General features: G+C 44.6%; 1 protein-coding gene across 1 annotated transcript in view; it reads left to right on the forward strand.

Moving 5' to 3' along the window:
- Window positions 1-11048: 11048 nt before the first annotated feature.
- The window catches only part of DPYS (dihydropyrimidinase), a 95826-nt gene continuing 81418 nt past the window's right edge, over window positions 11049-25456 (forward strand). The window contains exon 1 of the mRNA XM_066265840.1: window positions 11049-11457. Coding sequence (XP_066121937.1) covers window positions 11194-11457 — 264 coding nt within the window. The 5' untranslated portion in view covers window positions 11049-11193. The remainder of the gene's footprint in view (window positions 11458-25456) is intronic.

Raw genomic sequence — 25456 nt, forward strand, 5'->3', positions numbered from 1 at the left:
CTCTTGCTTCAGCCCCAGCTGAGGTCTAACTCAGCTCCTGACAGGATTCCTAACAGAGCTGGAGCGAATCCCAGGAAGGTCCCTTTTGCTCTAGACCTTGCCTGCCTCAAGGGTTTGTTTAAATGCAGGGCACAAGAAAAATGATACTTTTAGAAACAAAGTAGGTAAACTTTCTTGCAGACACCCTGCAGTGTATTTATTTTGTATCCAAGTCTAAAGTCAACATAATGCACAGGGTGGAAAGGAGGTCAGTGGTTGCCAGGGGCCAGGGTGGTGGGGAGAGGACTGACTGCAAGGAGACACAGAGAAACCTTGGGGGGCCCTGGAAATATCTTCCATTTGATTGTAGTGGTGGTTACATGACTGCATGTCTTTGCCAAAATTCATAGTACTGTATGCTTTCAAAAGATTAATTTTACTCTAGTTAAACATTAAAATATATATATATATATATAATGCAAATTTTCAACCCTATTTTGTCTGGGTAACAAAAATCCAAGTAGTATATGCTTTTATTGATTTGTTGAGGCAGTATAGTAAGAAGCTAGGGGAAATTCCTTGGCAAGTAGAATGGGGAAACTGAGGAGGACAGTTAATTGGCCAAGCAATTTATAACCAGATAATAAATCACAAGATCTTATCTTCCCTAACAAAGGACACTTAAGAACTAATGGTTTGCACATTCCAGAATATGTCTGGGGGCAAACCCACCTCTGTCTGGGTCCCAGTTTGGTGACCTTCTTTTTAGTGAGAGAGACCGAGACAGACAGGAAGGAAGAGAGATGAGAAGCATCAACTCATTGTTGCAGCACCTTAGTTGTTCATTGATTGCTTCTCATATGTGCCTTGATGGACGAGGTGGGGGGTTTTCAACCTAGCCGGTGACCCCTTGCTCAATCCAGAGACCTTTGACTCAAGCCAGTGACCTTGGGCTTCAAGCCGGCGACCATGGGATCATGTCTACGATCTCATTCTCAAGCCAGTGACCCTGTGCTAAAGCTGGTGAACCTGTGCTCAAGCCAGATGAGCCCCTACTAAAGCTGGCGACCTCAGGGTTTTGAACCTGGATCCTTATCATCCCAGATTGACGCTTTATCCACTGCACCACTGCCTGGACAAGCTTTGGTGACATTCTTTGAAGGTAAATCTGACCAGAGAATGACCCTGATTCCTTTATATGCTCATTTTGATACATCAACATATTAAAGGACACACCTGGAATGCTGATGAATAATCTATTGAGATCCTCCTCTGAGCTCTCCTCTCCAATTCCTACCTTTAGAGAACAGATAAGGCCCTGGGTAGTTGGGTCAGTGGTAGTGTCATCCCAGTGTGTGGAAGTCCCAGGTTCGATTCCTGGTCAGGGCACATAGGAGAAGCAATCACCTGCTTCTCCACCCATCCCCCTCTCTTCTCCTCCCTCAACCATGGCTTGATTCAAGCAGAAGTTGGTCCCAGGCACTGAGGATGGCTACAAGCCTTGCCTCAGACGCTAAAATAGCTTGGTTGCCGAGGAGCTGAGGAGCAGCCCAGATGGGCAGAGCATTGGCTGATAGGGGGCTCGCCAGCTGAATCCCAGTCAGGGCGCATGCGGACATCTATCTCTGCCTCTCCACCTGTCACATAATGGAAAAAAAAAAGAAAGAAAGAAAACAGATAAGGCCCTGGTCAGTTAGCTCAGTCAGTTAAGAGCGTCATCCCCAAACAACAAGGTTTCAGGGTTTTCTCTGGTCAGGGCACACACAGGAAGCAACCAGGAAATGAATGACTGGATGGAACAATGAACGCTTCCCTTTTCCCTGCCCCCTCTCTCCCTTTCTCTCTCTGTCTATCTAGAAATCAATAAAAACTAAACCCTGGCTCGCTAGCTTGGTTGTTGGAACATCATCCCGGAGCGTGGAGGAGGCTGGCTTGATTCCCTGGTCAGGGCACATACAGGAGAAGCTCAGTGCTCCTGGATCTCCTTCTCCCTGCCTCTCTCAAAAAAAAAAAAAAAAAAAAAAAAAGGAAAAAGAAAAGAGATGGAAAGAAGGAAGGAAGGAAGGAAGGAAGGAAGGAAGGAAGGAAGGAAGGAAGGAAGGAAGGAAGGAAGAAAAGAAAAGATAAAAGATAAAAACCCTTAAGACAAAGAATCTGTGTATACTCTTTCTGGAGCACGCCCTCACCTTTCCTCCACTCCTCCTTTCCTCAGACGTGTGTCTTTGCTTCCTTCCTTCCAAGCTCTAAAGTTTCTCAAGAGACTTGAAAGGAGAGGAGCAGCAGGCAGTGGCCGCTCATCCCAGGTTAAACCCCTGTCTGTACCTGTCTCCAAGGGCCCTGCTTCTGCCTCTGTGACGTGTTTCCGGAGTCCATACAGCCCAGCTGGCTCACTTCTCCTGCCTCGGTGACTTTCTCTCTAAAGGGCCGAGGAAGCTCCGGTGACACTCTTGGTTCTCAAAAAAATTCTCCAAATCAGTAGAAGCATTTCATATGCTTGTGGATCTCATGATTAAAAGGTAAAACTATTAATAATAAAAAAAGTTGCTAGAATAGAGAAATAAACAGTCAGTTTTGCTAATAACCTCTAACAAGCATTAGCTCCAGGCTTTACATGAGTTACCTCATTTAAAGTGTGCAGCACCCAGTACTACCATTAGGGGAGACATGAGGCTTAGAACAGTTAAGAAACTTAGCTAACAATTCGAGACGCTAAGCAAAAGAAAAATCCAGAACTCAAATCCAGATCAGTTTGGCTCCAAAATGCAAATGTATTTATTTTACCTTATTACATCTTTCTAATCAAGAGAGCACTTTCATTATTTCCTTAAGTATTATTATAACCCTGTAATATATTTTGCTAAGAAAAGTCCAAGATAACTGAAGACCCATGGCACAGTATGAGTTAGAGGAGCAGGAGAGCTTCTGGAAGCACAGGTGGGTGCCGCTGGCAGAGTGGGCAGAGGAAAGCCTCCCGCCACGCCTGGTGTCCCTATACATCGATTGAGAAGGCAGTGCCTTCTTTATTCAAGGGAACAATGATAAGCCCCAAAGATATCCGGATATCTTCCTAGTCCCTGGATCCTGTGAATGTTGCCTTATATGGCAAAAGGCACTTTGCAGATGTGAAGTTAAGGATTTTGAAAAGGGGAAATTGTTACTAAACTACAGGGGTCCATTTGCCTGCACACATCAAAGCCCAAGAAGACACAGGCAGGAGATTGCAGCAAAGAAAGTGAGAGTTTATTTTGAGACAGTGGCACCTGCTCAAAGTCAGAGGGGAGCTGATGCTCAGAAGCCTGGATCCTCTGATGGCCTCCGGAGGATGGGGTATGTGTGTGGGGGGGACCATTAATCATGGCGACTGAGAGGGTTAAGGTTGTGGTCAGGGTTACGATCCCTACTGATGGGTCAGTGCTAGGTTGGGGCTAGTTGATCAGAGCCTCCGATCCCCACGTGGGCCATGCTGTCACTTCATCAGGTTTCACCACTTTTCCGGGCCGAGCTGGAAAACAACTGAGGCCTTGATGTTATCTCTAGTGTGTTTGAAACTCTGTGGCTAACAGACCTGAGTCTTTGTTCCTAAGATTACTTGATGTTGATCAGATCCTCATTATCCCGAGAGCTTGATGATTGAGTAGTGAATGTACAAGGGAGAAGGAAGCAGGCGATTCAGGGATCTAGATGAGGTCAGGTTGAAGCAAAAGGAAAAAACAAATGGAGAAAAGGTCATATTAAAGAAACGAAGTTTCTGCCTGACTGACCGTTGGTGGATAAAGCGCCAACCTAGAACGCTGAGGTCGCTGGTTTGAAATGCTGAGGTCGCTTGCTCTGAGCGTGGGATCGTCAGTGTGGGGTTGAGTGAGGGTATCATCCACGTGATCCCAAAGCTCACCAGCTTGAGCCCAAAGATCACTGGCATGAAAAGCCCAAGGTCACTGGCTTGAGCAGGGGGACACCTGCCTGGCCCTGGTTGAGGCACATAGGAGAAGCTCAGTGCACAACTAAAGTGCAAGCAACTGCGATTTAATGCTTCTCACCCTCTCTCTCCTGCCCCTCTCTCTCTCAAAGAAAGAAAAAAAGAAAGAGAGGGAGGGAGGGAGGTGGGAAGGGAAGGGAAGGGAAGGGAAGGGAAGGGAAGGGAGGGGAGGGGAGGGGAGGGGAGGGGAGGGGAGGGGAGGGGAGGGGAGGGGAGGGGAGGGGAGGGGAGGGGAGGGGAGGGGAGGGGAAGGGAGGGGAGGGGAAGGGAAGGGAAGGGAAGGGAAGGGAAGGGAAGGAAAAGGAAAAGGAAAAGGAAAAGGAAAGGAAAAGGAAAAGGAAAAGGAAAAGGAAAAGAAAAGGAAAAGGAAAAGGAAAAGGAAAAGGAAAAGGAAAAGAAAGAAAGAAATGATGTTGCTATACAGTTACAAGATTATCCTGGATCATCTAGGTGGGCCCTAAACGTAATCTCAAGTGTCTTCATAGGAAGAAGATTTGGGGAGATCTGACACCTCAGAGAAGTCAGCGTGACCGTGGAGACCACAATGGAAGGACGCAGCCTCCGCCCCACGTGCACAGCCAGCAAAGGCAGGAAGGGGCAAGAAAACAGATTCTCCCTACGAAGCCCCCAGAAGGAATCAGCCCTGCCAACATCTTGACCTTAGCTTGGTGAGACTGACTTGGCATCCATAACCATAAGAGAATAAATTGGTTTTCTCTTGAGCTGCCGAATTTGTGGTTATGTGTTAGAGCGGCCATAGGAAACTAGTACACCCAGCCAGAGCCAACTCTCCAGGATGTGCTTGAAACCGCCACCCTCGTGTCAGAGCTCCTTTATAAAACAAGCCTGGCCAGGTGGTGGCACAGTGGCTACAGCAGCAACCTCGGATGCTGAGGACCCAGGTTTGAAACCCCGAGGTCTCCGGCTTGAGCGCAGGGTGCGGGCTTGAGTGTGGGATCTCAGACATGACCCCCATAGTCACTGGCTTGAGCCAAAGGCCACTGGCTTGAAGGCACATGTGAAAAAACAATCAATGAACAGCTAAGGTGCCACAATCTCTTTCTAATCTCCCTTCCAGCCTGTCTCTGTCCCTGTCTCTCTCTCTCTCACTTAAAAAAAAAAAGAAAGAAACAACAAACCAGGTAATATGACTGTAGAAGAGATAAGAACTTTTAAAAAATTATGGCCTTGAGTTTCTTGGAGGTTACACAACAGCGTGTCCTGAAAGCCCCCTCCCACGCCCTCCAGGCAGATGTGTTGGTGTGTGGGGTCTGGTCCCACCATACTTGTTAATTTATTATAGGAAAACCCACTTTACAATTTTTTTTTAAACGAGCATGACCTTAGTTATCTGAGCAAACACACAGAATGGCTCCACGATGCTGAGGTAACGGTGTGAGGCAGCTCGAAGCAGCGTGTCAGGATTAGCAGGAGGCGTGCAGTAAGTTCAGGGATGCAGGATTTCATTCCTGCGTTATCATTTATTCACTTACACAACTTGAGGCCCAAGCACAGCCAGGATTGGAATCTGGCTTAAAAGTTTGGAGACATAAGATGGGTCAATTACAGGTTTCAGAATAATTTATCTCCAATATTTATTGCAGGGTGACCTTGGGCAAATCACTGGGCCTCCAAAGGCCTGCCTGTTAAAGGTGGAATAGTACTGAGTTCAGAGAGCAGTTGTGAGGATGAAGGAAAATTATGCATGGGAAGAATTTAGCCAGGTACTGACTTAATGTGAGTGCTCAGTAAATCTTAGCTACCGCTGCTGGTCTGGTTCTTGCAGGCACCTCTGTCCTCCTTCTGCTCAGGAGAGGTGCTTCAGGTAAGAGTGCCCCCTGGAGTTGTGAGGTGGACCTACAGTCAGGGGACCACTCCTGCCTCTCACACGTTTACTTGCTGTTCAGTGAGAAAATACTATCCCTGACGATCAGCACAAGGACTGTAAGACCAGTCTGCTGAGCACCATCCCCAGGGACCCCAGGTGGTACGCTCTGTATGCGGTGGCCTCTCTGAACAGATCCCCTCTGCCTCAGAGCAGGGAACAGGGATAAAATAGTCCAAAATATAGAAGGCAAGTCCTTTCGGTCTCCGGTTTACTCATCGTGATCTGAGAAGAGTTAACTCGACTGTGTCGGGCACCCTCTGCACGGGATTCCGTCCCTGTTCACAGAATGACAGACTGTCTAAGCATGCAGGCTTGGGTCTTATAAGCTCCTGTCAACCCAGCTCCTCATCTTCAGTCAAGGTGACAGAAGCGCTGAGAGGAAGTGACTTGAGCAAGCTTACACCAGAAGCTGGCATCAGAGCCAGGGTTAGACTCCTCATCGTAATTCTTTATTCAATTTTCTTTCCTTTTGACCCTTCCAGGCTGCTCCCGCCCCCCTCCCTTCTATGCTGATTCAGGTGTAGCCTCATCACCCTGCCAGACACTCGGATCCCCGTGTGGACCTGGGGGTAGGGCTTCCCGCAGACCCCAGCACGGTGCTGTCCCGAGACTCCCAGCTCCATGCCAGTCTCTCCCTGCTTCCCTGCTCAGTCTTGCTCACACCCCCTCGCCAGCCTTTCAGCTTTTCCGTCCGGTAGAAAACAATGGTGTGAAACCCTCTCCTGGCCCGGAGCCTGGAGTAGGGGTGGAGATGGGCTAGGTCAGAACAGCAAAAGCAGACTCAGTGACCCCAGAATGGCTGACCACAGAAAGCCTGTGGGTTTCCCCCAAACCTGAACCACTCAGTGAAGACAGTCGCCATGTGCTCCTCCACCTTGCTGTGCCTTAGCCCGTCAGTCAGGGTCGGGAAAGCCTTCCTGCCGAGTCGCTCTCACCTCCACTTCACAGCACATATGTTTCTACGGGTTAAACGTTCATTGTAATCTTCCCTTAAAATTAATCCTCTGGTTACACCCTTAAAAAAAAAACACACAGTATTAGTCCTCTCTTTATCTGTGGTTTCGCTTTTTGTGGTTTCAGTTGCACAGTCAATTATGACCTGAAAATATTAAATGAAAAGTTCCAGAAATAATCGACTCCTAAATTTTACATGGCAAGCCTTGGCCTTAAGCCTGGCACACACCAAGGTTGTGGGTTAGAACCCCAGTCAGGGCACACAGGAGAAGCAACCAATGAGGACATAACTAAACGGAGCAAAAAGTTGATTCTCTCTCTCCCTTTACCCCCACCCCCTTCCTCTCTCTCTTCCCACTTTTTTCAAAATTGAGAGCAGGGGAGGCTGAGAGACAGACAACCGCATGCACCCTGACCAGGATCCACCCCACAAGCCTTCTATGAGGTGATTTCTGCCCATCTTGGGCATTGCTCCACTGCTCTGCAATGGAGCTATTTTAGAGCTTGAGGCCGAGGCCACAGAAGCCGTCCTCAGCACCCAAGGCCATCTCACTGGAGCCAGTTCAGCCATGGCTGTGGAAGTGGGGAGAAGGGAGAGAGATAGAGAAAGGGAAAAACTTTTTTATTTTTATTATTATTTTTTTTTGTATTTTTCTGAAATTGGAAACAGGGAGGCAGTCCGACAGATTCCCGCATGTGCCCGACCAGGATCCACCCGGCATGCCCATCAGGGGCAATGCTCCGCCCATCTGGATCGCTACTCTGTTGCAACCAGAGCCATTCTAGCACCTGAGGCAGAGGCCATAGAGCCATCCTCAGTGCCTGGACCAACTTTGCTCCAATGGAGCCTTGGCTGCGGGAGGAGAAGAGAGAAACAGAGAGGAAGGAGAGGGGGAGGGGTGGAGAAGCAGATGGACACTTCTCCTGTGTGCCCTGGCTGGGAATCAAACCCAGGACTCCTACACACCAGGCCAACGCTCTACCACTGAGCCAACCGGCCAGGGGGAATAACTTAAAAAAAAAATTATATGCTCTTGCCTGGCCTGTGGTGGCGCAGTGGATAAAGTGTCGACCTGGAACACTGAGGTCGTCAGTTCAAAACCCTGGGCTTGCCTGGTCAAGGCACAAGTGGGAGTTGATGCTCCCCCTCCTCCCCCCTTCTCTCTCTTTCTCTCTCTCTCTCTTTCCCCTCTCTAAAATGAATAAATAAACATCTTTTAAAAAATTGTACGCTCTTTTGAGTAGAGTGATGAAATCTCACTCTGTCTCACTCTGTCCTGGTTCAGTACTCTCTGTAGTTTCAGGCACCTGCTGGGGGTCTCGGGACATATTTTCCATGGGTACAGGGGGATGCATGTAATGTGCTCTTAGACAGACTATGATCAATCAATCAATCAAACTGATTGTTTCACCAGCAGTCGTCTGGCTTCCTGCCTTCCTCCCAAAGCCAACACCAGTTTTCTTAATATTTGTTTCCTGCCCATTGAGAGCCCCGAGTGTCAGGGTAAGGAGGTGGCTGAGCAGGCAAAGAAATGGGAGGTGAGGGTGCTTTGAGGACACACTTCTCCTCTGGGCACATTAGCCTGGGCACAGCCTTCCATGTAGTGTAGGACAATAATGGCCAGAAAGGGGGATGACCCCACCAGCCCACATTTCTAGTTAAACTGACCCACCACCTTCTTCTGCTGCTTAAGTGAATCTCAATGAGCTATTTCCTCCTGCTTCAGTGACATTCTACAAACCTCCCTTTCTGATAAAAGATTGAGTTAATTAAACATGGAAAGTTTGTTTTGTGCTGTGTTGCAGGGCATTTCATGTTATAAAGTGTCTAAGATAAGGAAACCTTTGAAATCATTCATCTGGACAGTTTCAGAAAGGATGTCACAACCACCCTGACATTCGGTCTTACTATTCTAGGGTGGTGCTTACTTGGAGAGCCTGTAGGAGTTCCATTGTGTTTATAATTACTACTTTCACCATTACACAATGGCCTTTTGACAGTAATTGCGCAACATTCTTGCATTTCTTTTTCTTAGCTTGACAGAAGAATCTATGGGACTTGAAAGTATTGATGCTCTCGAATGTTTAATCATCTTGAAGTTTGTACAATCTAAAGCTTGAGGAAATTTGGCAAAAATAATACCTTGCTTTTCACTATTGAAAATGCTATCTCAAGGTCATATGTGACCACCTAGTCTCCAAACTCAAAGGTATCTTCCCAAACTGTTAGTGGACTGTTGAAAATAACAAAAGAGCCTGACCTGTGGTGGCACAGTGGACAAAGCGCCAACTTAAAATGCTGAGCTCATCTCGTCAGTCTAAACCCCAGGTTTGCCCAGTCAAGGCACATGTGAGGGGCAACTGCTTCTCACTCCTACACCCCCTTTCTCTCTCTCTCTCTCTCTCTCTCTCTCTCTCTCTCTCTCTTTCTCTCGTCAATAAATAAAAAATTAAAAAGAAAATATCAAAAGACCCAAAGGAAACCAGCTTCAGCAAACAGTGGAAAACAGGGGAGGGGATTGTTTTCAGGAGCTTCAACAATGTTGTAAGAACCCAGTCTCTCTCCTCCCCACCTGTTCTTTGTGTTGGCTTTGTTCACAGATGGATTGTCTCCTTGTGTTGTTTCGACGGCTGCCAGAGCCTCTTGTTTGCACCTTCCTGGATTCGAGTCCATCAGGAAAGAACAAACTCCTTGGCTGCTCAACCTTACGGAAGTCTTAGTCTGCTTGGGGCAGGCACCCACTCCTGAACGCATCAGTGTGGCTCTGAGGATTTCTTGTGATTTCCTGCAGAACTTAGTTGCACAGGTCAGTCCCAGAACCAGAGGTCCCATCAGTCCCATCAAGGCAAGTGTTCTAAGAATACAGGTGGAGGACTTCCCACCCAGGACACTGCAGTGACTGTTAGCAGAGTAAGGACAAGAACAGATGCCAGAACAGTAGATGTCCACCTCACTCCAACCTTTCTACGACATTTGATCTTGGTGCCCTTGAAAAGCTGCTTCACTGCCTTCCATACACTGTGCTATCTGGTTGCCCTGAGGACTAGAAAGCAACGATCCCTGGTTATCCAACCATGCCCCCCCCCCCCCCCAGGTTAACCTCATGGAGCTCAGACTCAACTTGTCATCATCTCCTCTATGCTTCCACCTATTCTGTTCCTTCAACTTAGAACACCATTCCTCTTCCCATCCCTCATTTCTGCACGTTCATGTCCTTTGTATCCTGGTACGAATACCTCTTTGTGAAACTTCCATGGTTAATTTTCTTCAAGACAGAAATAAACTATCTTTTTCTTCTAAACTCTTATCCTCTTTCAGAGGTAAAATGTTCTATTTTAGATATTGTTATGTATTGAAATATATGTCTTGTTGGCTCTTAGCTCCTTGAGCTCAAGAACTTGATTTATCTTTGTCACCTACACCTCTATGGGATTCCCCTTTTTGGATCAGTCTTTATAAAGCTAGTATAATATTTGTTAAACAGATAATTATGGTGTTCCTGTTTTATTAAGGTGCATTCACATTCATCAGCATATTTGTGACTCAAAGCATATCTGGAGGGGAAGAACAAATATCTCAGTTTTGTATGGGAAGATACACACCAGTTTTATACCAAGAGGATAAAAGATTTAACCAAAGTCTTCAAAGCTAGTTTTGTGGAAAGCTGAGAGGAAAAAAAAAAACACACCCTATATCTTTAGAGTTACGTTACCTGTTATTTTCCAAGAAAAACTTGCTGGTATGTATTATATTACTAAAACCTGGAGAATAGTTGATACTAAGTCCTTTTCATTTCAAATAGATTAAATATTTCACTTTGAACTTTTAGTCTGCCAATTACTGGGAATCGTATGATGATTAACTCTTCATGGAAAGAAGTTTTAAAAGGAAATCAAGATCGAGTGTGTCTTTCTGGCTCAGTATGGGTATTTTCATTGTTGCTGCTGCTGCTGGTGCTGGTTGCCCACTTACTCCGCGTGTGCGTGCGTGTGTGTGCGTGTGTGTGTGTGTGTGTACACAGACATATTGCTGTGGATTTCGTTTCATGAGGTGGATTTCGTTTCCCAAAGCATCCCTTACTTTTAAAACTCCAAGATCTTTTCCTTGCAATGATTCAGACCTGGATGCACACCTGGGAGTACACCTGAATGCAGGGTGACTTGAAAGCGAAGGGGTCAGAACTGTGCTCTCTCCTGTTCTGACCCCGCCCCAGCTCCAGGCCAGCGGTCCTGGGGGTGGAGCCGGCATCCGGGCCCAATTGACAAACCGGCTCCGGCTCCGGGAGTCCGGACTTGCCCGTGGTCTGTAGCCGGGGCTGAACGCTGGGGACGGTTCTTGGGAATCGTGAGGGAGGGCGACCCCAGCTCGCCCAGAGCAGTCCGCACGCCCCCTGCCATGGCAGCGCCGTCGCGGCTCCTGATTCGCGGGGGTGTCGTGGTCAACGACGACTTCTCGCAGGTGGCGGACGTGCTGGTGGAGGACGGCGTGGTGCGGGCGCTCGGCAGCGACCTGAGGCCGCCTGGGGGCGCGCCCGCCGGGCTGCGGGTCCTCGACGCTGCGGGCAAGCTCGTCCTGCCCGGCGGCATCGACACGCACACTCACATGCAGTTCCCCTTCATGGGCACAAGATCCGTCGACGACTTCCACCAGGGCACCAAGGTACCCGGTCGCCGTTCCCGTTCCCTCCCCCTGGGTGCCCCGTGGAACCCCCTGGGCGCCCCTTCAGCTGCCCCGGGAGCGCAGCGGAGCCGGCCCGCCCCTGCGCAGAGCGGAGGGCCGAGCAGGCAAGCGCGGCCGCCAAGCCTCTGCACCGCTGGGGCTGGGATGCTCCTCGCTGAGCTCTTGCCGTCTAGGGTCCCCTCGGTGGCGTCAGCCCGTCTTTGCTAAAGCAGCTGCCTCCTACTCCTCCCGTTGGGCAGCTTGACAAGTTGAAGGCAGTCTGTTCCCCTGCCTTGATTACTCTGCGCCTTATATCCCCCTGACCCACCCTTTTCACTGGTGTTCTACGGGAATCCAAAGCCTCCCGTGATGTGTTCAGCTGGCACTCCTAGATATTGCTTCCCACCCTCCATTTCCAGTCAGAACCGGGTCAATGAAAAGAGCCAAATGAAAATTTCTTTCACCTAGTGCTGACTGCCTCCACTCAGTGTGGTGACTGATGAGAAGTCTGGGTGGGCTAGAAGCCAGCGTGGCCTCAATATTCGCCTCCACCCTCCAGCAGAAAAATTACAGCCCTGACAAAGGTTTCCGAGAGAAATATTTCAGATATGCTGCTCCGCTCCATCAGGCACTCACACTTGCCGCCAGGTGGCCTGGTCCCATCTCTTCTCTGTCCCGCTTGCCCGGGACATGAAATACAGCCTCTGATTCTTGTTGCTCGAGCACCTGCAGCTCTACTGATGGAGGAACAGATCACCGATCCCTGGGTGACAGAGCATGGGTTTCTCTAGACATGAAGACCTAGACTAGAGGCTCAGGTCAATGAAAAGAACCTTAAACGTTTCTCCAAGGCTCCTGTCAGCAAGATCAGGAGATGAGCAGGGCGGCCTTACTGGAATGTATATTTAAACCCCTCTCAGCACTTCCCCTCAAGTCCTTGAGTTTTATGTTACCGCTATGGTGAGGGAAATCGCTTCCTCCAAAGCAAAAGTATTAAAACCCTTAAGACCTAAGTTCTTCACTCAAGGATATGCTTGAGGTTTTCCCTAGGGCAATGCCTTCTGTATTACACAAATATTGCTTTAAAAAAAAGAAAGAAAGAAAACAACAATAAAAGGAACAAATACAGCTACTTAGTAAAAGTAGATGCAGGCTTTCAAAACATTTTGATCATAATTTGTTTGCCTTACTGATTTCTTACAATGTTACTCTCCATACATCTCCCGCAGTCAGGCTCCTTGTTCATCAATGATTAACCAGAATATTTAACAGAAAAAAAACAAACAAACCCCAAAAAACAAGAATGATTTGACCCAGAGAAAGAGGTTTGAGGCAGGTCATTCACTTTGACATTTGGAAAGCTTTTTCCTAATTACTGGTTGTCAACCTTCATCATCAGGGCAATGGTCAAAGTCTTTTGCAGGACAGATCATTATTTGTTTTGCAGTTGAACAGCCTGACCTGTGGTGGCACAGTGGATGGAGCGTCAGCCTGAAAAGCTTAGTTTGCCAGTTCAATAGGGTCAAGGCACATAGGAGAAGTGACTATGAGCTGATGCTTCCCACTCCTCTCTCTCCCCTCTCTCCAAGAAAATCAATAAAAAAAAGAAAATTGAACATTTATTTTTCCCTTTTGCTAAAAACTGAAATCTGCTATAATTTTAGTGAATTTATTTTTACATTTTATGTAAAATTTTCAGATATCAAAGCAATACAGATTATTTTAAAAATTAGAAAAATAGTAGGAAAGTAGGAAGAATAGTATCTAGAATCTCCCACACAACAACCAACATGTTGGTATATGGCCTTTATGCTTTTAATATATTTATTTTACAGAGCTGAGATTATATTGCATATGTGTGTATACCTGTCTATATAACATTTTGTAACATGCTTTCAGTTGAAGCACTTTGTTATCATAGACGCACCATTAACAAAGTGTTTTGTTGGTGGCAGGGTATTCCATTGACTTCCCCGTTTGCCAGGTGGGAGCTGCCATTTCTGACTGCATTTGCCAGGCCCCCTAGCATCATTGCCCTCTCTCTCATCGGGGTTCTAGAGGAATGTAAAGCCAGGAGGTACGGCCAGGGCCACCACTATCAAAGCAGCCCAGCCCTTGCAGGTTCGCATTGGATTCGGACAGTCGGTAAAGAAACAACGGAGCCACAAACTGGTGGGCCATAGCCTTTAATCTAGCTTGCACCCGGCAGGCAAGTAAAAATACACACTGGGCTCCAAAACCCACTCACACTCAGTGCTCACAAAGCCACTGACTTATCCGAGTTTCCTAGAATCAAAGGTTTCTAGCTCACCAGACTTATTCTCCTCTGTTCCCCATCTCCTTCCTTATCCCAGATACAAACTCTACACAAACTGGCATCTCACTCAGCACTCTGCCATCTTAGCTGCTTCTCCTGGCCTCCTCCACATGGCCTCCTTCCGCTGCTGGCTCTACTCTCTCATGCTGATCATCCCAGGAACCAAGAGCCAAGTCCCATTCTGCCCCCATTTTATAGTGTAGCTTCACAACCTTTAATCCAATATACAAAATAGGGTAGTCTCTAATACAAAGTCACTTCTGAGGCATGATTGGATTGTACCACCCTACAGCAAAAAGGGTGGGAAAGGCTCAATCCCAAAACCAAGCCCCAGGCTACAAGGATTCCGCCTGCCTTTAGCCCACCCCCAACACACATTAATATCACCTGGGCGAGGGCCTCCTCGTGTTATCTTTAACAAAGTGAGCATAATACACTTTATCTGCCCAACAAGGAAGCAGACAAGAAGAGGGGTTGGAATGTTGTGGGTGGGGGAGTGACATTCCTTCCCTTGCTCACGACTGGCTGTGTGTACCTGTTGGGCGGATAAAATGTATTATGCTCACTTTGTTAAAGATGGCGTTGCCCACATGGAGGCCATCACCCAGATGATATTAATGTGTGTTGGGGGCGGGCTGTGGGCAGGCTGTGGGCGGGCTTGTAGCCTGGGGCTTGGTTTTGGGATTAAGCCTTTCCCACCCGTTTTGATGTGGGGTGGTATGATCCCATCATGTCCCAGATAAGTGACTTTGTATTAGAAACTTCCTTATTTCGTATATTGGATTAAAGGTTATGAATCTAGACTATAAAATGGGGGCAGAACAGGAGCTCGTGCTCTTGGTTCCTGGGATTATTAGCATTAGAGGGAAGAGAAGAGAGCAGAGAAAGGCCACGTGGAGGAGGCCAGGAGAAGCAGCCAAGATGGCGGAGTGTTGAGTGAGAAGCCAGTTAGTGCAGAGCTTGTGCAGGGAGAAGGAAGGAGATGGGGAACTGAGGAGAATAAATCTGGTGAGCTACAAACCTTTGATTCTAGGAAACTCGGATAAGTCAGTAGCTTAGTGAGCACTGAATGTGAGTGGGTTTTGGTGCCCAGTGTGTGTTTTTACTTGCTCGCCGGGTGCAAGCTAGAATTAAAAATAATGGCCCACCAGATCTTGGCTCCGTTGTTTCTTTACTGACTGTCCGAATCCAATGCGAACCCGCACTGGCCAGGCTGCTTTGATATTGGCAGCCCTGGCTCCTGGCTTTACAGTTTTCTTCAAAAACAGAGCAGTCATCTTTAAGGAATGCAGTAGCCCTGCACCTTCCTAATGTGGAGGCAGTTAGGGTTATCAAAATGCACAGCACAAGGGTTAGGTTTGTAAGGCCTTTCTACATGCATTTATAGCTACATCATCTCTAAGGGTACAGAGATGGGTGCCTTGAATACAAAGAGCAGTAAAATAAAAATATTTCATGCTGTTGATACAAGAAATGTCCAAACCTATAGAGAAAGTTTGTAAGTTTATTTGAGCCAAACTGATGAGAATTTCTGGGACACAAGATCTCAGATGCTTCAGAGGATGACAGTCTTGCAGTTCCTGGATTACAGGCTGGTTAACAAGATGTTCTTTTCTGGGGGGGAGGTATTCTTATCTCACAGATGTGTTTACCCAGACGCTCAGAAACAATGGACAGGGTTTGCTTAAGGCAGATAGCCCTTTAACGAAAGTTATATGCCTGGGGCATGACTACTCTCCCTGACCTGCCAATTTAGGAATTTGTAGTCAGATCACCCTGTGAGGTTACTTTCCATTGAAATTTATTTTTTGTTGTTCTCCTTTTGGTAATAAACCTATCTGAAGGATGTGTTGAAAACCAATCTTTTGTTCTGGTAGTGTTGTCTCCTGCACTAGGAAGGCTTGTACTCAGGAAGTCTCAGTATCAGCTAAGTGATCTTGTTGAAAAGGTGGGCCATTGGGGATGAGGTAATACCATAACCACGGTATGCAAATCGAGGCCAAATTTCTCAAAAAAAGAGAGAAAGGTCCGGTAAATGGAAAGTAGTCATGTGTTAATCTGAGTTTTATTACCTGTCTCATTTTTTTGTGTTTTGCATTTATTATAACATTTACATAAGCCATAAAAAGAGTTCATGTTAAGAGTTATCTTATACATGTTCAGTAATCATAATTAGTTGTACAATATAGAAAAACCCAATGAACAAATATAAGTATTATGACTAAAACAAATACTACACACTGATTATGACTCTGGAGCTCTTATTATTATGACTTGTTAGTCAAATAAGTTTATAAATATGATATATATGTTTGCTCACTTATAGATTGTATTGAATGTGGGGGACAGGCTGTGGGCAGGTCGGGTCGTTATAGCCTAAGGCTTAGTTTTAAGACTAAGCTTTTCTCCACAACCTTGACTGATTGCATGATGTGGGGTGGTGCACTCTCTCGAGGAATCCCATTATGCCTCAGATAAGTGACTTTGTATCAGAGACTTCCTTGTTTGTATATTGGATTAAAGGTTTTGATTTCTACACTATAAAATGGGCAGACCTGGAGCTTGCTCTCTCGGTTCCTGAGATTAGCATTAGAGGAGAGATCAGAGAAAGGAGAGCAGAGAAAGGCCACATGGAGGAGAGGAGAAGCAGCCAAGATGGTGGAGTGCTGAAGGAGAAGCGAGTTTGTGCAGAGTTTGTACAGACAGAAGGAGATGGAGAACAGAGGTGAATAAGGCTGGTAAGCTAGAAACCTTAAATTCTAGGAACTCTGATAAATCAGTAGCTTTGTGAGCACTGAATGAGTGGATTTTGGAGCCACTGTGTGTTTTTACTTGCCCACCGGTTGCAAGCTAGGATTAAAGGTAATGACCCACCAGTTCTTGGCTCCGTTGTTTCATTATTGTCTGTCTGAATCTAATGCGAACCTGCATGGGCCAGGCGGCTGTGATGGTGGCCGTGGCTACTGGCTTTACATGACTAATATCATTAGTACAGAGGTAAAAACAAGCAGTTGGTTTCTGAGTTTAAATATCAATGCAAAGGTAGACAGGCTTTGTGCAAGTCTTGGGAGAGCTGTCCACCTCTGAAGTCAGCCGCTTCTCATCCTAGAGGAGTCTTTGATGTCTGTTGTAGGTGGAGGTCAGTGTCAGAGTGAGGGGTAGCTGTCCATTCACGGTTAGGTGCATGATGTGGTTCCTTCCATCAAGGTTGGAGAGTATCTTTTAACTGGACAAAATCTCCAGGTGACAGTCAATGATCTCCAAAGTCTTTGTCTCCTGGGAGCCAGCTGTGAAAGGAAGCAGTTACCAATTGGCAGTTTCTTGAAATGACTTTATCAAACCTTGGCAATAAATGCAATATGTCTCCTTTCTATGATGTCAGCTCATACTTCCTTCATCTAATTTAAGTCCAGCTTAAATACATGAAGGAATGAAAACAAAACAAAACAAAAAATGGGTATTGCCAGGGCAGGGAAGAACCAAGAGGCCCTGTTGGGTTTCCCATAACGCCTCCTATTCATTCAATTTACAACCATGGTTTACCGTGCAATACACCCTAGAAGTTTCTCATCACTTATTTACTAAGAAGTATGCAGTTAAACATTTTTTACGTTGGCAAGTTTATGAAGGCATTTTATAACCTCTAGAAACATAGGGTATTTTACTGGCAAATACATTACATAAGCCCAAAGTAGGTAAACTTATGTTCAGTAATTAATGATTATCTTTTGTAAGCCCAGGTAAAATAAAGACATGTATTTTATATTAACAAACTAATTTTTATTTACTAACAATTAGTCTTAGAGCACATGAATTTGAAAAGCATTTAAGTTAGTTGCCATATTTCTGAGAGTTTTAGAACACCCAATTATTACAAAACTCTTGCCTTTAAATTAATTTCAACAATACCACTGGGAGGTAGAAAATTATCTCACATTTACAAAATAATGTATGACAAACTCTGACATGGACAGAGCCCTTTTACCCATGAGAATAACTCACTGGTTTATAAAAGAACAGTTAGATTCCAATTTTATTTTGGAGGCACTTAAACTCTGTATCTGTCCTTTACAGATCAAGTTCCAAATGACCTTTCCCTTTTCAAAATAAAGATAGCTACATTTTTCTAATACTGCAAAGAATTGGGTTGACGCTTAAATGACATCATAGGTTGATTCATTTAGTCAAATTCTCTCTTTGAAGTTTCAAGAAAGCAATTAAATATATTTTCCATTCATTATGCTTAATCTTATAGCCAGCATTTTCTACTTGCGCATGCAAGAAATTAATTTAGAAGTATCAAAAGATCTCCATCTTGGTCATCTTAGTATTAATGGGAGGCTGACTGTCCTGGGGCTTATCAGCTTCAGAGGCACAATTTCTTGTGTTAATTTTAGTTTTTCTTCTGACAGCTGGAGAATGAACATATTTCTAGGGAAAACTAGCCTCTATGTGCCCATCTCTGGGTGAGCCAATTGCGGTGGGTTATCCCTGTAAGATTGCGTTGCGCCTAGAGAACATTTTTCTGCAGACAACCCCATAAAGATTCCAGTCACCTAAGGATACCTGAGCAAGGCCCAGAGAGAGTTTACAGGGTGCTGTCCAAAGCACAGGCCCCAAATCTCTCTCAAGGAGCACTCATTCCAGGGTGTCCTGTTCCTCTCCCTGGGACTCCTGCTTGGCTTTTCAGAGATCAGTTGAGTTATCACACTGGACAGCCCACGGCGCTCATCTCTGCCACTCTGGGTTCGGGGATCCGCAAAAACTGTGTTCATCCTATTGGGCATTTGGGGTGGGAAAGCAAGTGTCCTTTCTCTTTTGCAGCTAAAGAGAGTTGTCTCATTTAACCAGTAAAGATCTTGTTGAGACACTCAGTAAGCAATTAAAAAGCAGAAATTAAAAGCAGCAACCTTTTTTTATTTCATTTCCCTGGATTATCTCAACACTTATTCACCACTATGATTTTCTAAGAATAGCTCAGATAAAGTCATGGACCTATAAAAGTAAGGACGCCTAGGATTTAAAAAGAAAACTCACCCAAGTTCCTACCCAATGGGAAGCGAGGAGCTGGTGGGATACAACGGCCCTGGCTTGTGCCTAGCGAGGGGTCCGGGGCCACAGTGCTGTCCTAGAGGGGCTTCCTCAGAGCTCTACTGGCTGCAAATAAGTGCTGACATAAGAAGTGTCCAAACCTGGAGAAAATTTTTATGGGATTATTCTGAGCCAAACTGATGACAGTGACCAGGAAGCAACATCTCAAACACTTTCGAGAATTAACAGTTTTTCAGTTTCTTGTATGCACTTGAGATTAAGAAGGGAATGTAAAGAATATTACATGAAGGTGGGGGGAGGCAAGGTGGGGATTGGGTCAAAGCAGGGGTGGTTAACCTTTTTATATCTACCGCCCACTTCTGTATCTCTGTTAGTAGTAACATTTTCTAACCACCCACCGGTTCCACAGTAATGGTGATTTATAAAGTAGGGAAGTAACTTTACTGTATAAAATTTATAAAGCAGAGTTACAGCAAGTTAAAGCATATAATAATAATTACTTACCAAGTACTTCATGTTGGATTTTCGCTGAGTTTGGCAGAATAAATCTTTATAAAACAATGTACTATATAGTTAAATCTATCTTTTTACTTTGGTTGCTCCGCTACTGCCCACCATGAAAGCTGGGACGCCCACTAGTGGGCTGTAGGGACCAGGTTGACTACCACTGGGTTAAACGATAGTTAACAAGATGGCGTGCTCTTGAAGGTGGGTGTGCTTATTTCAAGGTTAACTTAAGTACACAAAAGCAATGGACAGGGCTTAAGGCAAAGATAAACCTTTTACTAAAAACGTTATATGCCTGGATGACTACCCAGTTGGGAATTTATGATCAAGTTACTTTCTGGAGAACTGTTTTTCATCCCATGCTTTCAGGAGATGGGTCCCAAAAGGCTAGACCAATAGATCAATAGCTGTTTGCTTTTGGCATTCACCAAGCTGATCATTTATAGTATCTGACAAATACAAGGGATACTATTTGTGGTGTTCTATTTATTGATTACTAGGTTGTGATGGGGCCCAATTTACAAAATGAAATCTAGGTCAACCAAAGGTTACATATTTTGTAAATCTAATTCATATGCGAGGTTGGTTTAAAGCTCATAATTAATTTGTTTAATTAAATGTAAAAGCTTTCTATCTGATACAACTAATGGAAGTAATGTTCTGCTTTAAAGAAATCATATTTCATTTTTGTTGGTCTATACTAGATGTCTGGTGGTCTTTTAATAATTTAATATCTTTAATGAAAGATGAGGTTTTTTTATTCAAATAGATATTGTGAATTAGATAAAGAAATTATGACTGTTTTTACTGTCTTCTGATAAGAGATTAAAATACAAGAGCTCAACTAGTTTTCATATATATATATATATATATATATATATATATATATATAATTTTGCTATTCTTACTTACTTTTCATTGAATTTATTGGGGTGCCCTGGTTCAAATATATATATATTTATAGTCAGACGTACATGTAGCTTGGAGTGGGTGGACTTGAATCAAAAACTTGGCAACATCAACAGCTGGAAGAAGAATCTTTTTTTTTTTTTTCTAATTGAGAAAACACATAGATACTGTTTTGCAAAGGACAAAAAGTTCTCAAAATTATCCAGAAAGAAAATTATACTTTGCTCTGAAACTTCTTGGTAAAATGCCATCAGAATGATTACTGATAATAAGGCAGTGGAAGGTATATGATTAAGCACACACTTACGGTTTTATTTATAGAACTTCCTCACCTTGTAGAAAAGCTGTGCTCAGAAAACTTGGTCGCAAACCAAATCCCTCTTTCTGGTGCTTACTGGAGCTCCAGGCTGGGCTTCAGAGGCTCTGTGGGTTGACAGTGACCTTGAGCAAGTCACTTCCTTTCTCAGGGCTGTCAACATTTCCTTATCGGTGAAATGAAGCATTGGTTAAAAGAGCAATTTCACTTAAAATATATATTTTTAAAACTAACAAAACCAAGGTGTACTCATCATCCTGCCCTTAGGAAAATTTGGGAGCATTATAGTTGTTCAATATATATTAACTGAATGAATATATTGCTATTTTTTTTAAAAGGAAAAGAGTATAAAGAAAAAGATTTAAATCACCTGTAATTTTAACATTTTTCTTCCTATCATTTCAGATTTTATCTTTTGGAAAGGCATATAAACATTTTTCTTTCTACTAAATTTGCATACTTTTGGAGTCAGCCTTGTTTACTAAACATTTCCCCATGACCTTAACTATCATTGAAGAACACGTTTCCGTGACCTTGTTATCCTCTCTCAGTGGAGTCTGAGTCTCAGGACAATTTCTGTGGTCTTGATATTTTTCATGCATCAGGCTTTCCCTTCTGCCTTTCTGAAGGGACCATGTAAAGCCAGTAGCCGCGGCCACTATCACAGCCGCCTGGCCTGTGCAAGTTCAGGTTTGATTTGGACAGATGGTAATGAAACAACAGAGCCAAGAACTGGTGGGCCATTAGCTTTAATCCTAGCTTGCACGCGGCGGGCAAGAAATACACACAGTGGGAAAACACTTTCCTTTCCATTCAGGGCTCCCAAAGCCACTGACTCATCCAGTTTCCTAGAATCAAAGGTTTCTAGCTCACCGGGCTTATTCACCTCTGTTCCCCATCTCCTTCTCTCTGCACAAACTCTGTACAAACTGTCTTCTCCTTCAGCACTCTGCCATTTTGGCTGCTTCTCCTCTCCTCCACCTGGCCTTTCTCTGCTCTCTCCACGGGCTCTTCCTGGAACGTAATCACTCTTCCCCAGAACAACGTATCTCTCCTTTTAAAACCTTTTGGCGCGAAAACCCTCCCCCACCACACATTAATATAATCATGCCTATCCCAAGCAAGAAGGGCAACTAATATTATCACCTGGGCGACAGGCTTCCACGTGGGCAGCGCCATCTTTAACAAAGTGAGTATAATATATTTTATCTGCCCAACAGACCACAACCTGATGTCCCATAAACACCTCAAGTTCTCATGTTACAAACCAAATTTATTCTTCCCTGAAAATTCCTCACCCACTTTTTATTCTGTTTCCCAAACTGTTAATAGCTTCTCTCTCTCTCTCTCTCTCTTTGGTGTTAGATATTTTGGTGGTTTCCAGTTTTTTTTGCTTTTGCTTGAGTATAACAGCATGATAGAAATCATTTGTTCAGATGCTTGATGATTGACTTAGTAATCAGCCCTCCGAGTGAATGACTGGGCCAGTGAGTATTAGATACATCTTAAAGGAGTTTAATAAATACATACACATTGTTTTTTAATTTCTGCTCTCATGAGCAATACATTATAATTCTCATTTCACTGCATCTGAGCTACCTTGACTATTGACTTGAAAAAAAATCAATGCCAATTTAATAGGAAAAACATAGAATTTCTTAATGTCTTTAAATGAACATTTCTGGAATTGCTGATGAGGCTGAGCTTTGAACATTCTTATTGCACTAGCTTGCATGTTTTAACTCTGAGTTTATAATTCTACGATTTCCTTGGGTGGCTCTTTATTGATTAAAAGAGTTAATCTTTACTCTATTAACTAAAGGAAGAAAAAAAAATCTCAAACATTCATTTGAAACCACCCATTGAGTAGGGCTTTGGCCCCACTGAGGGTGTTGTAGTTAATGAAAGGCAGAAACCACAGGCCGAACTGAAAACACAAAGCTAGTGTGTCCCAAAAGGAAAACTTATTTTAAAACCACCTGAGTGCAGGTGGGCTGAGACCAACAAAAGGTGTCAGTCCCGAGCTGTGGGAGGGAGCGTTAGATAGAGGGGCTGCTGCAGGCATATCCTGGTTTGTGGCCTTGGTCACAGACTGTCTTCCTTTCCCAACCCTCAGGTCCCTCCCAATGGCCTGCTCCTAAGGACATTTTTCAGAACTTTCCCAGGGTGAGGGGAATTGCTTAAGGGGAGGAGGCGGGTTGGATGAGGGAGATGCTTAATGAAGAGGTTGCCTAGGGGGAGTTTGGATGAGGGGAATTTGAGTTTCAAGGGGTTCTGGATTTAAAGGAGCCCTGAACCCAAACCTAACAAGGATTATTTCACAGAACTTGACAGAATCTAGGACCTGCCTTCTTTCATCTTCCATGCTTGAGTTCTTTATACTCTTCAGTTCTACTACTGTTTCCTTCTTCCCTGGACTGGATGTTTCCAATGTCCAACAAAAGTAGCGTAGAACTCAAGGTTTTTGTGATGCTGCTGTCGGGAAGGAAATACTTTTCCCCTAACCTCTTAAGTTAGTTATTAGAGTTTGCAAATTAAACCGACGAAAGACAGATTAGCAAGAGAAAAGACATATTTTTAAAATTCAGGTACATCACAGTTCGTAGAAAAATCAGACCTGACTTAAGGAGACAGTGAGAATTTGGGGCTTATATACCATCCTTACATGGGAAAGGGAAGGAGAGAAAGGCACTTGTGGGGAAACAAATGACTTAGGAGAGTCAAACGGGGCTTTGGGAGCACAGATGGGAGACATGATGGTGTGCAAGCTCCAGTCTCAGGTGAGGAGTCAGTCTTCTGTGGTGACACTTCCTGGAAGGGAAGGAGAGTTATGACAACTAAATTCTTTTGGGAGGCTCTGCTTTTAGGCAGATAAAGGAGTTCAGGGGGGAAAATGTCTATTCTCAAATTGCCTTAGCTCAGAATGATTTTTATGACACAGTGGCATATTCTAGACCTTGTCACTGCCAACTAATACAGAATAACCCCACACCAAGGATTTTCCAAGTTGATGGTTAGGAAATTACTAATCCAGTCAACTGACTATTAATTCAGTCAACAGATATTTCTTGGAAACCCACTAAAGTGTCAGGCATTGTGGTTGGGGTGATATAGATGAAAACGATGGTCTTTATTCTCAGTGGCAGACAACTAGAGGCTATGGAGCTCTAATGTATCCTTGCCTTGATAATGAATTATATACAATAGACTTTTGGACTTGCAGACTTAACTTTGATGACTGACTATTTTTGAGTGAATACTAGAGGTCTGCCATTGTTCCTTTGTGAAGTCCCTAGTCATAATAGCTTGCACCATCGCATTGTATATTTGAGCAGGTTATTTGGCTAAGTGAGCTTTGGCAATTACCCAGAGTAGACTCCTCATCACTTTGGGCTCCACTTTTCACATGTCAAGTGTTGGGCAGATGAAATGTATTATGCTCACTTTGTTGAAGAGGCCGTTGCCCAGGTGATATTAATGTGTGTTGAGAATTGTTGTAGCCTGGGGCTTGGTTTTGGGATTGAGCCTGTCCCACCCTTTTGGTGTGAGGTGGTACAATCCTATCATGCCTCATAGAGGTGATTTTGTATTGGAGACTTCCCCATTATGTATATTGGATTGAGGGTTTGGATTTCTACACTATAAAATGGGAACGGAGCGGGAGTTTGCTCTCTTGGTTCCTGAGGTTAGCATGAGAGAGCAGAGAGAATAGAGCCAGCAGCGGGAGGAGGCCACGTGGAGAAGGCCAGGAAAAGCAGCCAAGATGGCGGAGTACTGAGTGAGATGCCAGTTTGTACAGAGTTTGTATCTGGGATAAGGAAGGAAATGGGGAACTGAGGAGAATAAGGCTGTTGAGCTAGAAACCTTTGATTCTAGGAAACTCGGATAAATCAGTAGCTTTGTGAGCACTGAATGTGACTGGGTTTTGGAGCCCAGTGTGTATTTTTACTTGCCCGCCGGGTGCAAGCTAGATTAAAGACTATGGCCCACCAGTTTTTGGCTCCATGGTTTCTTTACCGACTGTCCGAATCCAATGCGAACCTGCATGGGCTGGGCTCCTCTGATAGTGGCCCTGGCCTTGGCTCCTGGCTTTACATCAAGTAACAAATTGAGGGAGGACTTCAATATATTTCAGTTATGTTTTATTTCTCTAATAGAGAAATTGCATGTTCTAGATATAGTCAGAAGTTTCTGACCTTGTTCACAGAGAAAAGCAAAGACCCCAGGCCCTGGCCTGTTGGCTCAGTGGACAGAGTGTTGGCCCAGTGTGTGGCAGTCCAGGGTTCAATGCCAGGTCAGGGCACAGATGAGAAGCAACCATTTGCTTATGTTTCCCTCCCTTTCTCCCAGCCCCTCTCACTCCTTTCACAGCCAGTGGCATGATTGGTTCAAGCACTGGCCCTGGGCACTGATGATAGCTTGGTTGATTAGAGCATCAGCCACAGACAGGGGTTGCTGGGTGGATCCCGGTCAGGACACATGTGGGAGTCTGTCTATCTTCCCACCTTTCACCTAAAGAAACAAAAACAAAGACCTTAAAAATTAGTTAAAAATATAAAACTTTTAGTTTTTGAAGAAGAAATTATGTGAAGCATTGATATAGAAATAAACTATAGTATTGCTCTATATATTATTTTAAATGTCTTTGTTGGAATCCTTGGGAGTCTGAAAAGACCAGAGTAACAGGCTTTATTGAAAGGAAGAAAGGAACCCTGCCGGGCACTTCTCCAGGGACAAAAGCACTGGTTACAGACTAGGGGCAAATTTTATAGCATTTGGGAGAGCCTGAGGGGATACTGAGTCAAAAGTTCTGGTATGTTCCCTTTTACAGTTTTAGGATTTCAGCTTTCTGGAATGCTCCTCTTTGGGTGGTTGATCAGCTTTCTGGAATTTTTCTG

Source organism: Saccopteryx bilineata, chromosome 3 (assembly GCF_036850765.1).
Source record: "Saccopteryx bilineata isolate mSacBil1 chromosome 3, mSacBil1_pri_phased_curated, whole genome shotgun sequence".
NCBI lineage: Eukaryota > Metazoa > Chordata > Mammalia > Chiroptera > Emballonuridae > Saccopteryx > Saccopteryx bilineata.